A 15,152-nucleotide genomic window follows, 5' to 3' on the forward strand; every position below is an offset into this window, starting at 1 on the left:
TTCACTCATGATTTCAAAGGTTTAGGAACATTCATGATTATTTTCCAACTCTAAGAAATATATACAGACTTATCAGTCATAGTAAAACCAAGCTTGATCCTAGAAATAGAGGAAGCAAATGTTTTCATTCTTATGTGCAATCTGAGAATAGTCGAAAAGACAGGAAGTAACTTCCTCAAGACATTCACGGAGTCAAAAGAAAAGTAAACATAGATCTGCCAATGTTCTTTTTTTTAGTATCCATGGATTTAACTAAACCTTACTATATCTCTTTCTTAAAGGAAAGATCCCTGCTGTTTTAACACACTGAGTGTATAAACAAGTTCAAGCAGCAGTATCCCAAGAGTCCCATAACGAATCCCCTAGAGCCAGCATGCAGAACCCAAAAGACACCCTAAAATTCTTCACAATCAAACTCTGAAACCAAAGGAGCTTGTCACTTATCATTCAAATAACTAAAGAGATAAAAGTTGACATATTAAGGGGCTAGGAATATAGCTCAGTTGGTAGAGTGCTTGCCTCGCATGCACAAGGCCCTGGGTTCAATCCCCAACACCACCAAAAAAAAAAAAAAAAAAAAATTCAAGAACAGAAATATAAAGTTACTTCATTAAAAAACATAATCCTCAAGGGCTGGGTTTTGCCTAGTATGTGCGAGGTGCTGTTTGATCCTCAGCACCACATAAAAATAAAGGTATTGTGTCCAACTACAACTAAAAAAATAAATACGAAAAAAACCCTCAATCCTCAGAAAGAAATTTTCTCCAAAAATATCTGAGATTCAATTTGTCAATAGATAAAAATTAGTACAAAATGTAAACAGCAAAGATTTAGAACAAATACACAAAAAGACAAGATTAGGCTTTGGGTCAAAATTGCATGATTTAGTAACAGACCTACTGTTACACAAGCCAAAGATAACATTAAAGTCAAGCCGTTTCCATAGAATTTTTTTTTAACTTAACTAACTACAATTATTCTCTAAAAATGCAATTATCCAATACTTATGGTCATTTATTATTTCTATCTTCTGGGAATTTTGCAAATCTGTGTGGAATTCTTTTATCCACTTAATATTAACCTATACTCTTTTTCCTCAAAAGTAAGGCTTTCAATGGGTTTTTAAAAACAGTGCTGTTCCTGGGCTCCTTCTGCAATTGTCTTTAATTCCTGAGGTTCAAGAACAGAAAGAATAGGCTCAGATGGTACATAGGAGAAAGAACGCTGAACAGGAAGCCATAAAATGTAGGGGGAAAGCCAGGCAAACACTTGTAATTCCAGCTACTCAGGAGACTGGTGGGAGGATTCCAAGTTCAAGGCCAGCCTCAGGAATTTAGTGAGACACAGTCTCAAAATAAAAAAATAAAGGGCTGGGAATTTAGTTCAGTATAGAGAGCTTGCCTAGCACACCTAAGGCCCTGGATTCAATCCCCAGTACCACCACCAAAAAAAAAAGTAATTAATAAATAGTATAAAGGGCTGGAAATGTAGCTCAGTGGAAAACCACTCCTAGGTTTAATCAACCCCAGGTACCCAAAAAGGAAAAAGGTAGAAGAAAACAAGGTGGGTGGTACACACCAATAGTTCCAGCTACTCAGGAGGCTCAGGAGCTGAAGGCCAGTCTGAGCAACACAGTGAGACCCCCATTTCACAAAACAGAAGAAGTAGGGTTGGAAGAGAAGAGAGATGTGAATGAATGTACAGATATATACACACACACACATACACACACACAACACAAAAACATATGTACTTATTAATTATGTCTATAAAGAAAGAATAATCTGGAAAGCAAAGGTAATGTTAGAACAACAAACAAAACTACCTCCAAAAAATATACTAAGCATTAAGTTAGTATAGAAACATTTACATTAAATGGTTTAAAGGGGGTTTCTTTTTTTTCACATAAAACTGTAATCTATAAAGACCATTGATATGTACCCCAACCAATGTAGTGAATTAAAAAAAAAAAAAAACTTAAATTACTGCAGCTAGATAGCACTTTAGTGTGTTCCAAATCTAAATGGCACTTTGACTTACTATGTCTTATAAAACAATGACTTTAAAGCTTCTGTTACATTACTCCCAGCTCCTTTTTTTGCTTTATGGATCAGTTTTAATCTTCTCATACTGGTACTTGAGGTCTTCCAAAAGCTCACTGCATTCCATAAGGCCCTTATAAACTATAAAGTTCATGCTTCTAATAGTTTCCCTTTACTGTTGTAGGTGCCCTAAATAAAGATAATTAGGTCCTCCTTCAGTGGGCATGCTAGGTCTGACTGAAAATTAGACACATACAGAAAGAAAAGACACATACATCTGAAAAGCCATGAGAGAAAATTAATTTTTACTGACAAATAGATGAAAACAAATATATTCTCCCAAACCAAATAAAGGTATTTATTTCCCAGATTATATCACCTTACTTGACTATTCACAAATTAATAGCTAAAATTTCCCACAACATACTTCTTTAAATTATACTCAGACACAGAATTCCGGTACACAGCTATGGTAATACAGATAAGCAGCATCAGCATATCACCCAATCTAAAAACGGGGAAATATGAAAGCACTCAGCCACATGATAGCTGTCCTCTGGGCCCCACTCCTGAAGAGGAAGGAAAAGTCATTCTGATGAGTAGCAGACCCAAACTAATGATATTAACAACCAGCAACCAGAAAACCAAAATGAGAAGAAAGTAAGGTAAGTAGGAAATTAATTACAAAAGGGAATACAACTTAAAATTCTGCATTGTTAAAACAGCTACTAGGATACTGATAAATTATGTCATATATTCAGATATACAGTCACTGCTTAGAATTCAAGTGACCTGCTGGTCATAAAATTTGCTGTGGGATGGTGGCATCACTAAAATCTACTCAAATTCCATTTTGCTTTGTACTTGAAAGAGGTTTATTCAACACAGCCACTACAAAGCTTACATATCATGTATTGTCCTCAAAAGTGCATTTAATAATGGCAAATTTAAAAATAATCTATTAAATGAGAAGATGCTGTCTGTAAATTAATATATTCATAAAGGTAAACTCCTATGCTTCCCCCAGTCAAGTTAATTTGGGGTGAATTAAAGGATTAAGTTATTCCTTTTAACTGTGGATACTATCTCAAGTCTGCTCTGGATAACACAAGTTGATTCCTTAGAAGTAGCAGAATCACAAAAAAGAACTAGTTGCACAGACAAGAACTTGCTTTATTTTCAACTATCCCAAACGAATCAGACATTTAATAAATGCATATTAAAGGTAGGGAAAGAAGGGAGTAGGCATAGTGATTAATATTAAACTTCATTAAGTGCATTGGTCAATCCTATAGTTTAGAGATTTAAAGAACTTCAAAAATGAAAGGGATATTCTAGATAATCTGAGTTGTCCCATATTCTACAGATGAAAAAAAGTGAGGCCCAGGATGTTGAGTAAATGACTCAAGATCACATAAGAAGGAACAAGTTGGTTCTCAAACACCTACACTCCCAAATTCTAATATTGAGAGGAAAGACACAGACATCTGATTAAATACTATGTAACTGAATCAATTCAGAAAACAATTCTAATATTTTCTAGGATACTGATAAATTATGTTTTGTTGTTGGTGGTGTTGTTTTGTTTATTGGTTGGTACTGGGGATTGAACTCAGTGGCATTCAACCACTGAGCCACAGCCACAGCCCTATTTTATTTAGAAACAGGTTCTCTTGAGAGAAGAGAAGAGAAGAGAAGAGAAGAGAAGAGAAGAGAAGAGAGAGAGAGAGAGAGAGAGAGAGAGAGAGAGAGAGAATTTTTTAATATTTATTTTTTAGTTTTCGGTGGACACAACATCTTTTATTTTATTTTTATGTGGCACTGAGGATCGAACCCAGCGCCCCGCGCATGCCAGGCAAGTGCGCTACTGCTTGAGCCACATCCCCAGCCCAGAAACAGGTTCTCACCAAGTTGCTTAGTGCCTCGCTGTTGCTGAGGCTGACTTTAAACTCTCAATCCTCCTGCCTCAGCCTCCCAAACAGCTGGGATTACAGACTTGTGCCACACCACACCTTCCACCATGTGAAGAGGTAGCATGAAGATAACATGACAAATTTTCTTTATTGTTTCTTACCCTAAGCCATATTCAGCATGTCTTTCTTCTCTTTCCCTCTCTGGGAGAGGAGAAAGTCTTGGGAAAGGACAAGAGGAGAGGGTTAGGAAGGGCAGAAAAAGAAAAGAAAGCTTTAAGAATTGCCATGGTCAGAAATGTGTCCTTCCAAAATTCATACTGAAGTATAATCCCTGTTGTAATGGATTAAGAGGTAAGCAGGGTCCTTAGGAAGTGATAAAATCCTCATGAACAGTATTAGTGCTCTCATAAGAGAGGTTCAAGGGAGCTGCCTTTCCCCTTCCTCCATGGAAGGACACAGCAATCACCCCACCTTCCACCATGTGAAGAGGCAGCATGAAGATGCCATCTTGGAAGGAGAAAGCAGCCCCTCACCATACACAAACTTACTGACCCCTTGGCTTTCACTTCAGCCCTCCAGAATTGTGAGCAATAAATGTCTGTTTTTATAAATTATACATTCTAGGATACTTTGTTATAGCAGCACAAACCAACTAAGAACAAGGATCTTTCTTTTTCTTTTTCTTTGTACTGGGGATTGAACCCAGGGGCGCTTAACCCCTGATCCACATCCCCAGCCCTTTTTCAATATTTTATTTAGAGACAGGGTCTTGCTGAGTTACTTAGGGCCTCACTGAGTTACTTAGGGCCTCACTAAGTTTTGAAGCTGACTTGGAACTTGCAATTCTCCTGCCTTAGTTTACAGAGCAACTGGAATTACAGGCATTTTTAATCCTCCTTTGCTACATTTTCTTCAACTTGAAATATTAGAACCATTATACCTAAGAGAAGTAAAATAAAGCTCTAGATAGCTAATACAAAACAAGGACTGAGAACTATTCATTTCCACACTTTCACACCTTGCAAATATATGATAAACTCTTATTCCATTAATAGACACAAGATGTCTTTACCAAGTGAATATTTTCACTGTTTTTAAATATAACTCCTGTTTTAAATAAGAATTCAAGAAATTGGGGGAAATGTTTTTAATACTGAATATAAAACTAAAGACTAGCTCATATTTTAAATGAGTAAAATCGGTCCCACATGTGGCAGACAAAGCTATGCAGTTCTGTGGTCAGGTTCATGAGCTCTACAGCCAAGATGCCAGGTTTGGATACCTGCTCCACCAACAACTAGCTGCGAAACTTTGGCCAAGTTATTTAACCCCTACCCCTCACCTTTCTTGAAGCCTTACATTCCCCACTATAACACTGGAATAACAATAATAAATACCTTACATTGATTCTTACAAATATTAGTTGAGATAATCCAAAGCAGTTCACACAGATTCTTAAACATTAAATTATAGTATACAATATATACATAAATTTAGTTGTAAAAAGTAACAATTTCTCTAACTGGCATAAAATTATAAGGTGCTGGGTACTTGAAATGATTACACTGGCCTATGTTAGCATTAGTACTAATGAATTACCTGTAAATCAGGTGTTTTTAACTAAATGCAACTAAATATAAAGTAGATTTTAAATAAATCTCTTTTCTCAATATAAAAGTTCACTGCCAAAATTTCATTATTCTGAAAGACCAACCTACAACTATCATTTCTCCTTAAGTAAAACATTTTACAGCCAGGGGTACTATTCAAAACACGTAATGCCCATTCAGAACAGACAAACCAGTACACATGACCAGTGAGTGCACAAAGGCAAAACATCATCCCAGCTTATCCTCAAGATCAAGAAATACTGTTTGAGCCAGGCATGGTAGTGCATACCTATAATCCCAGTGGCTTGGGAGGCTGAGGTACAAGGATTGCAAGTTCAGGGCCAGCCTCATTAACTTAGCCAGGTCCTTAGCAACTCAACAAGACCCTGTCTCAAAATTAATGAAAGGGTCTGGAGACATGACTCAGCACAGCTGGGTTCAATTCCTAGTCCCTTATACTATCCCCCAAAAAGAGAAAGACAGAAAAAAAAGATATGCTGTTTGTCATGGAAATAATGTCCCTCTTCTGTGTTGTTTTTTTAAATGTAAAATTGCACCATACTGGCATACAGTTTGTTAACAAAACACAAAAATATACTCATTGTACCATGCCACAAAAAGGGCAGAATGTCTTTCATTCCATACAACAAGATAGCTCGCTGATTATCTCTCTGTCTCACCTCCAGGTCACAGCTGTATTCAGTGCCATCTAGGAGGGTCACTTTACACTGGACAGTTTTGGTCTTCTTGGTGGCTTTCTGAGAAGTCTTCTCTGCTTTCAGTTCATTAGTTTGCACTTCCTTGGTCTCCCTTGGTGCTGCCACTTCATCTTCCTGTATTTCCTTCACCTCTTCTCTCTCCTCCCTGACTTCTTCAGCAGGCTATCAAGGATAAAACAATTAAGTACATGCTAAAGTTAACCAACTTGCAGAAGACAACATATTAAAAAGAAAATCTTTTTGTTCACCCTCACCCCCAGAGGGGGAGTCTTGCTATTGTTGCCCTGAATGGCCTCAAACTCCTGTGATCAAGCAATCCTCCTGCCTCAACTCTCAAGTACCTGCAATTAAAGGCACATGCCACCTAGCCTGGCTTAAAAGGAAAATCTTGAAGAGCTGTGCTCAGTATTCAAACTATCATAAGCCTAAGATTCTAAAAAATTTGAAAACTATGCCATGAAGAATATTTCCCCTCATCCTCCTTCTACTGCCAATTTTCTCATTTTGTCAAGTTGGCCACTTTAGCATTAAATGACTAAAAGAAACTATATCCTAGGAAACACAATTTAAATATCATGGAAATAACAGAATTTCCAATTAAAATCTCAAACCGCAGCAAAACTAGACTTCATTAGGCAACCAAAATGTACTATTTACTACTTATTACCCACTGAACACATAAATAAATAAGTAAATAAACAAAGGGAATATTATTTAAAACAAAAGGTAGCAGGAGTCTCAGAGTATCTGCTTAACCTTAACAGGAATCTGTAGGAACCTCTTAACAATCTGTACAGTGTTTTTTGTTGTTGTTGTTTGGTTGTTGTTTTTTTTTTGGGGGGGGGGTTTGTTTGTTTGTTTTTGGGGGGGGGTTGCTTTGTTTTATTATTTTGTAATTTGTTTCAAAAAGGAATGGCAGAAGTCTAAGGGAGACCAATCCGATACCTGTATTCCAAACACATTAAGCCAAACCAATATCACAATGTAAGAAAACTGGAAATGATCCCAAACAGACCCTTTTCCGTAAGTCCTTAGGTTCTCATTCCCAATCACTTGCTCTCAAAGATACCTGGGTCTCAGCTTTGCTCACTGAAGGTTTTCCTTCCTTGACTTCCACCTTAACATCCTGGTGTTTACTCTGAGCAGTTTCTTCAGCATCCCCTTTGGCCTGTCTCTCTTCTTCTGGAAGGGAAACCTCTTTATCTAAAATCTGTTCTTCCACAACAGCTTCAGTTGGCTCTTTTTTATCTCCTCCATCTTTGGCCACTACCAAATTATAAGACTTCTGTTTCTTGAGCCATGGGGGTATAAATCGGGAAATACCCCTGCTCTCAGATGTATCCTTCTCTCTCTTCTGGCGGCGTGGACTGCTTTGGCTTTCAGCAGGTGGTGGTGGCTGGGAACCTTTTTCCTCCTCTGGTTCAGATGACTGATGCTGCTGATTTTCTGCTACTTGTTTAGCTTTCTCCTTGGTCACATCTGCTCCCAACTGGTCAGAGTCCTTCTTCACTTCAGATGCAGAGCCAACTTCAGTAGTCATGGTCACGGCTTACACTGTAACAAAACAAAAGTCAAAAAATATTTTATAAAGTCTCCCAATTTTAGCCTGGTGGCAAGAGGAAGGGAAGGTTAAAGCAGGGTGGGAAGAGGAATGACAGAAATGAAATGGAGAAAGCACAAGTTAAGAAAGAAGGTCCATAAGCACAAGAGAAAATGGAGACTGCTTTCTTACTTTTAGAATTCTCTTAAAGAATCATAGAACCAAAACTAGCATCACAATATAAGTTCTATATGGCTAGAACTTAAAAAAAACAAGACTTAAGAAAGACTGATCACCAGGCACAGTGGCTCATACCCAGCTACTCTGAAAACAGGAGGATCACAAGTTTGAGGCCAGTCTGTGCAACCTGAGACTGTCTCAAGATAAAAATTAAAATTAAAAAAAAAAGAAAAAGAAAATATGACTGGGGATGTGTAGCTAGTGTAAAGTGTCCCTGGTTCAAGCCCTATAATGGGAAAACAAAAGGAAAGGGATTACTTTTATTTTGTTTCACTTACTTATAAACAATGAGCACAATAAATCCAATTTTTTAAGAAAAAACTACTTCTGTGTATTTGGTAGCCTTTATACTGTAACATGAAAATGTTGTCAACAATGCTAAAAAGTATTGAGACACATTTCACTGCATTTTCACATATTAAAACCCAAAATCTACAAAAAAATGCTAGGTATTACAAGAACAAATTTTAAATGCTGGAGGCTTGATAGTAAGAAAATTAAAGTTGAACAAAAATGTACTGTTTTGTGCTTTGATATTAAATCTTGTAATTCACCCATCACTGTTTCAGTACAAAAGCTAATCTGGGAAAGGTACTGAAACCATAATCAAAACTCCAACTTTATCCAATCCAACCTCAAACACATTTTTCTTTGTGTATTTGATTGTAAGAAAAATATCGAAAGGCCCTAATCCAAATGAAATAAAGATAACATGGGGGTCAAAACCTAATGATTGATCCTATCGCACCTAATGAAAAGAAAATTTTAAAGTAAATCTAAAAATAACTGCATGTCTAAATTTTACAAAAACAAATGGGGACTTTTCAAATGCAGCAGCAGCACCAGCAAAAAGAAGAATAGGCAGGGCCCATGGGAGAGTGGACTACACTTCTCCCCTCTCTTGCTAATGATTCAAGTATTCAAAGTTGGGGCACCCTGGCCAATAGATAATGTCATTACCATCTTCCTAAGTGGTACAAATTTAAAAGACAAAACAAAAAACAACAAAACTAAAGCACACTTGTTTTAAAGCAAATTTGAGATATAATGCAATGCATATACCATAAAATTCATGCTTTTAAAATACACAATTAGTGGTTCTGAGTATATTCTCACAAGATTGTTCGACCACTGCTATCAATTACAGAACATTTTCATCATTCCAGAAAGAAGTCCTGGACCCTTTAGTAGTCACTCTCCACTCCTCTCTTCCCCTGTCTCCTAACAACCAATAATCTATTTTCATGTTTCATGGACTTGCCTATTATGGATGCTGCAAATATCATAAATCATACAAGACATGCCATCTTTGCTTGGCATGTTTTCATAGTTCATCAACAATGTGGCATGTATCACTGCCATATTTGTTTCCTGAAATACTACTCACATTTCTGAAAATCATATCTAACAGATAATATTTTGCTATCCAGAATATATATAAGAAGAAATTTTTGTAACTCAAGAATAAAAAGACATAAAACCAATTTTTAAAATGGGCAAAGGTTTTAAAAAAGACATTTCTCTAAAAATATATACAAAAGACCACTAAGCACATGAAATGATGTTCAACATGGTTAGTCATCAGTTATAAAGCAAAACTATTATGAAACACTCCTCAAATCCACTAGGACTATTATAACCAAAAAGACATAGTAGAAAGTATTGATGAGGATATGGAAAATCTGGAATTCACAGCATTACTAACAAGAATGCAAAATGGTACAACTACTTGAGGAAACAGCTTTTAAAATTTAAATACAGATTTACCATATCACCCAGCAAATTCTATTGCTAGTTATACAAATAGATGTTTTCTTTTAGGTATATATGAAAGTTCAGAACAGCCTTACTCACCAGTGCCTATCAACTGATGAATAGATAAAATGTGGCATGTCTATAAAATAGAATGCGGTACATGCTACAGCATGAACAAACCTTGAGTTTGGAGGTTCTAGAAGTTATTTTAAAGGCAATAAGTCATCACAGCAAGCTCAGGAGAGTAATTGTAATCAGATTCTTATTTCTTTTTTTTTCACATTAACCACATTTATTTCAAATTAATTTGTCTTTTGAAAGCACCAATATATGACACTCTTTGGATACATATATTTGGTGTGTCTTCAAATTTGTCACTTTATGTATTATGTTCTTTTCTTTACTCTCCTTTTTATAGAATTTCTTTTTCCAAATTATTGAGATTAGTGAATTTTAGACACTTCAGTTTAACAGTGCAGTCTGTAGATTTTCTTTTTAACCTCAGCTAAAATACATCCCGATTTTTATAGGCTTATTGTTATGTAAATGACTTCTAAAAATCTGCATATATAACACCCTAACCTGACCTTACTCTGGACTATTGATATCTGAGTGGACAGAGAGTCTCCCCTTGCTAAGTTGCTGAGGCTGGCCTCCAACTTGGCGATCCTCCTGCCTCAGCCTCCCGAGTCCCTGGGATGACAGGTGTGCTTGGCCCCTCAGGTCTCTTACAGAAAGGTGCCTTCCCTCGGGGTCAGAAGGATTCTTATTTCAAATTGTCCAACATGGTTATAAAGTAAAGGTAAAGACTAAAACAGAAAAACATCTGGGAGATGGCTACAATAATTCAGACATGGTTTTGTACTATGGAAGAAGTGGGGTAAAGCAAAAAAAGTAAATCTCATGGTAAAAATGTAGTAGACTGGAAATGATTTGGGGGTCTAAATAAATACACAAAGTCAAGGATCAAAGGAAGGTTGTCCCAGGTCATGGACCAATGGAGGAATAGTAGAACCATCCACGGAAATACTGCACACCTGAAAAGTGAATCTTGTCAAGACTTTTAACTTTTTTTTTTTAAGGTGGGGGTGCTAACTAGAGATTTAACCCAGAGGTGCTCTACCTCAGCCTTTTTTATTTTGAGACAGGGTCTTGCTAATTTGCTAAGGCTGGCCTCAAACTTTGATTCTCTTGACTCAGCCTCCAAGTTGCTAGTAGTATATACCACTCTCACTACACCTGGCTCAATTTTGAATCCACTGCAATTGAGAAGTTTGTGGAGATGTCTAGACACTAGACACAACAGGTTTTGAAGGAGGCTGGATATGCACTAGAGATGCTACTCAGAAGTTATGGTCATATGGGTACATGGTTACAAACATGGATGATACTGACTTTACCTAGAAAAACAATGTCACTTGATCTTAAGACGATCATAACAAGAACACTTATCATAACCCACAGATGATGAAATGGCATGAAGGCCAAATATATTATATATATATATATTATGTTATGTATAATATGTATATATATAATGTATAATATGTATATATATTATATATATTATGTTATATATAATATATATTATATATATATTATGTTTCCGATCTTCCTGCCTCAATATATATATATATATTTTGAGGCAGGAAGATCGGAAACATAATGTCCTTGAGGGTACTGTTATAAAAGAGGGAACAGTTAAGTATCATACCCACATGCCCAATGTTACTTCTCATTCTTAGGCATTTAAAATGCAAAAGCATGTCTTCTAACCAAAGACACTTAAACTGGCTCCATACTGCACAGAAAACCTTTTTCCCCTTTTAACATGTCATTTTTCATGCACATTTAAGAGAAAAATATTATTTACATTAGTCATGAAATAACCAAAGTTGACTTCTAGCATATACTCTCTAATTAAATTCTGAGAATTGAATAAAAACCCTGGTAAAATTGGAAAAAAAAAATGTCCCAACCCTTGTCTAACCAAGATAAACTGACAGCTCTTTAATTACTCTGGTTGTAAGAAAGTATCTGGAGACTAATCAAAAACAGCTGAATTTCAGCCAAAACTTTTAAAGGCAATAAAATATAAAACCAAAGTTTCCACTATAAGGCTCAAAGTATTAATAGGTGTTTATACTTCAATCACAGGAGGTACCACTCATATCTTAATGTGTCAGGAACCATGCTGCTACTCAAAACATCTTACAAAGTAGATATTAACTTCTTAATTTTGTAAATAATAACCAAAATATAAGTGATTTGTCCAAGACCACTAAATGAATAACCACACAGCTGTACACATTACCTCACTAATACCTCATAATGCAATCCCAATCCCATTACACATGAATGATCTAATTAATCAGAGCCCCTGCTCTAGTCCTCAGCAAAGATTCATGCCAGTTTGTTAAAATGATTACAGAAGAACATGAATGTATTCTGTGATTTACTATAAGTAGCCCTTTCCTCCATAAGAAATTTACAAACCAATATCACATTTGAAAGTTATATTGAAAAATATTTGAAAGTTAGCCATGTGATCATAACCAAACTATGAACAGAAATTGAAGACAGAGTTCCAATACAGAGAGAAAGAACACAGATAAACTATACCCATTGTGCCTCCTAGAGTTGTCCTCATCAGTACCACTGTACTCACAATTTTAAGTTTCAAGAACCTCAGAGTTGAACAGTGTTACCCTTCCAAATGGAAGTAACAAGACAGTAAACAACAGAAATGGCTAATTGGTTTGAGAATACTCAATAATAAGGGTAGATAAAAGTATAAGTAAATAAGCATATTCCTATAGTTTCAAGAGCTCAATAGAGCTCAAAACCGAAGATTGCCTTTTTGTTGATAAAATGATTTATTGAACAATTTGCCACAATTAATAAAACATGATAATACTGTGCTCCCTTCAGCAGCACATATACTAAAATTGGAATGATATGGAGAACATTAGCATAGCCTATGTGCAAGGATCATAGGCAAATTTGTGAAGTGGTCCATATTTAGGAAAAGAAAAAACAATAGTAACTGAATGGTTTTTAAAAAAAAACAGGTTACTAATGATTATTGAATGAATATTATTAAATTATCCAGTCTAATATTCTCAATATGATTTTATCAGACTCAGACACTGAAATATCCTAAGATAAAAAAGTTAGATAAGCAAAGACAAAATGAGCAACTCACTGCACTAATCTTTAATTACGCAAAATCCATCATCAATATAGTTAAATAATATACCAAGTAAAGACCTTCCTACTTATCACCAACCAAAAAGAATAATGCTGTGAACAGTCAGCCCATTAGACAAGTATGTGGCTTTGTCACAATTACCATATTGGCATGCTCCATCTAGGTTGATAAAAAATGTTGTTATTCTGACAGCTCCATGAGAAAAAGTATGCATCATTTAACATGCATCCAAGCAGAAAACCATCATCAGTAGAAGATTGGTACTGCTCTAGGTAAAAGAACCTGTATTATATAAAATCATCCTTTACTTTCTTGGTAAGGACCTGTATTATATCAAATCATCCTTTATTTTCTTACATTTAAAGGAGATAAATTCCAAGGTGCTGTGTCAATCATTAGCCTAAACTACCTTCCATAAAACATAACACTGCTTAAACCACCCATTCTTAATCAGAATACTAGAGCAAACAAAGTTAAATAAACAGACAACTCTACACACTCACAAAGAACTTCAAAAGTAAGAGGTTCTTCAGTCCACATGTGTCCTTAAGACCTTGAGAGAACCTGGGCTACTCTGCAAGACCTTTCAGTTCATATGAACTGGAAGCCCTTCAGAGTAGGAACGGTGGGCTGCCACTTGAGTTGCTCTAGCCTCTGCTGATCACAAGCTATGAGGCCTTTGTTATCTTCCAAGAGAACTCAACTTACTATTTAAGGACCCAAGACTTATAAAATGGAAAAGTATACATTTCTACATTTTAAAAATAGTAAATACAGAGAATAAAGGAAGGCCTTTGTTCCAACTTAAAGAAGCAAAATGGTGCAAACAGCAAATAACCATTGATTTAAATAATACTGGTAACATGTAGACATTTTAAATTCAAAAACTGACAAAACCAGTTTTCCATCTGCTATTGTTATGCTGGTTAGAAGATGTGTAGGAGCATCATTGTTAATGATACCCACAATCACTTGCTTAATCACCTCAAAGGGTCTAATAGCCAAAGAGAAGATTCTTTTATTACCCCACTATCTTCTATTAAAGCATCAAATGTGAGGAAAAAAAATACAGCAACCCAAATACAGGAATATATCCAACATTTAAAGGAGGGGGAGGAAAAGTAGAAAATGGAGAACAGAGGAAAAGAATTTTTAAAATATCTGGAAGTAACACCAAAACAGGTAGAATAGACTGAAAGGGCTGTGAGATAGTTCAGTGGTACCGAGTGCACGCTAAGCATGCGTGAAGCCCTGGTTCAATCCCCAGTACCTAAAAAGGGGGTGGGGGGGAAGACTGTAAGTCCTTTCCATTATATTTTTCTTAAGTATTAGAAGGTCTAGAAAATGCTATCCTCTCTATTCAATTAAGTATTAACACATTCTAAAGAAACTATTTGCCTATTTATATTATCTATATGGTGAAAATACACAAGTGCTATTTTTAATATAATACAAGTCTGCCTACCCTAGTTATAACATACTAAATAATACTTGTTTATTTTTTAAGAGAGAGAAAGGTCCTATAAGAAAGACTATTTCTGGGGGCTGGGGCTGGGGCTCAGCAGTAGAGCACTTGCCTGGCATGTGTGAGGCACTGGGTTCAATTCTCATCACTGCATATAAAGAAATAAAATAAAGGTATATCAACAACTAAAAAATAAATATTTTTTAAAAAGACTATCTCTTTAAAGACAAACTAACATCTGGTTCAAACTAAGCCCCCAGTATCAAAAGATCTTGAAATTCAACCATTTGCTAGTTCAAGTCTAGGGGAATCAGGTTTCATTCAGAGCATGTACTTATTTCCACTGCCTTTTATCCTTTTAAACAGAACCCAAATTTTTGTTCAGCTTTACTGCCTCTTCTACATGTGAACAGCAGAGGCTGGCTCTAGGATGGGCCACAAAGGTAAGTTCTGTTGGTCCAGGGCAACTGTGCAATCTCCCTTTCCTTGCAAATATGCAAAAAGTCTGTTGTTGGATTTCTGGGAAGAAACTTCTCCCTCTAAAAAGAGCCCCTTTGCTGCCTCTGAGCATTGCATACAAAACTCTTGGAAAAGCTGCTACTGTCTTGAATTTATGGAGGAAGAAAACCTGGGGACAAAATGACGTACAACAGAGAA

At 36.0% G+C, this 15,152-nt stretch overlaps 1 protein-coding gene across 20 annotated transcripts in view; it reads right to left on the reverse strand.

The window, feature by feature from the left end:
* EPB41L2 (erythrocyte membrane protein band 4.1 like 2) overlaps window positions 1-15,152 on the reverse strand; it is a 208,748-nt gene that overhangs the window by 101,769 nt on the left and 91,827 nt on the right. For all 20 annotated transcript variants that reach the window (XM_081296262.1, XM_081296273.1, XM_081296271.1 and 17 more), the window contains 2 exons: window positions 7,354-7,838; window positions 6,246-6,446 (listed from right to left, as the gene is read on the reverse strand). In XM_081296262.1, coding sequence (XP_081152388.1) covers window positions 6,246-6,446; window positions 7,354-7,824 — 672 coding nt within the window. In that variant the 5' untranslated portion in view covers window positions 7,825-7,838. The remainder of the gene's footprint in view (window positions 1-6,245; window positions 6,447-7,353; window positions 7,839-15,152) is intronic.

This window comes from Spermophilus citellus, assembly GCF_964194105.1.
Source record: "Spermophilus citellus genome assembly, chromosome: 5".
Lineage (NCBI taxonomy): Eukaryota > Metazoa > Chordata > Mammalia > Rodentia > Sciuridae > Spermophilus > Spermophilus citellus.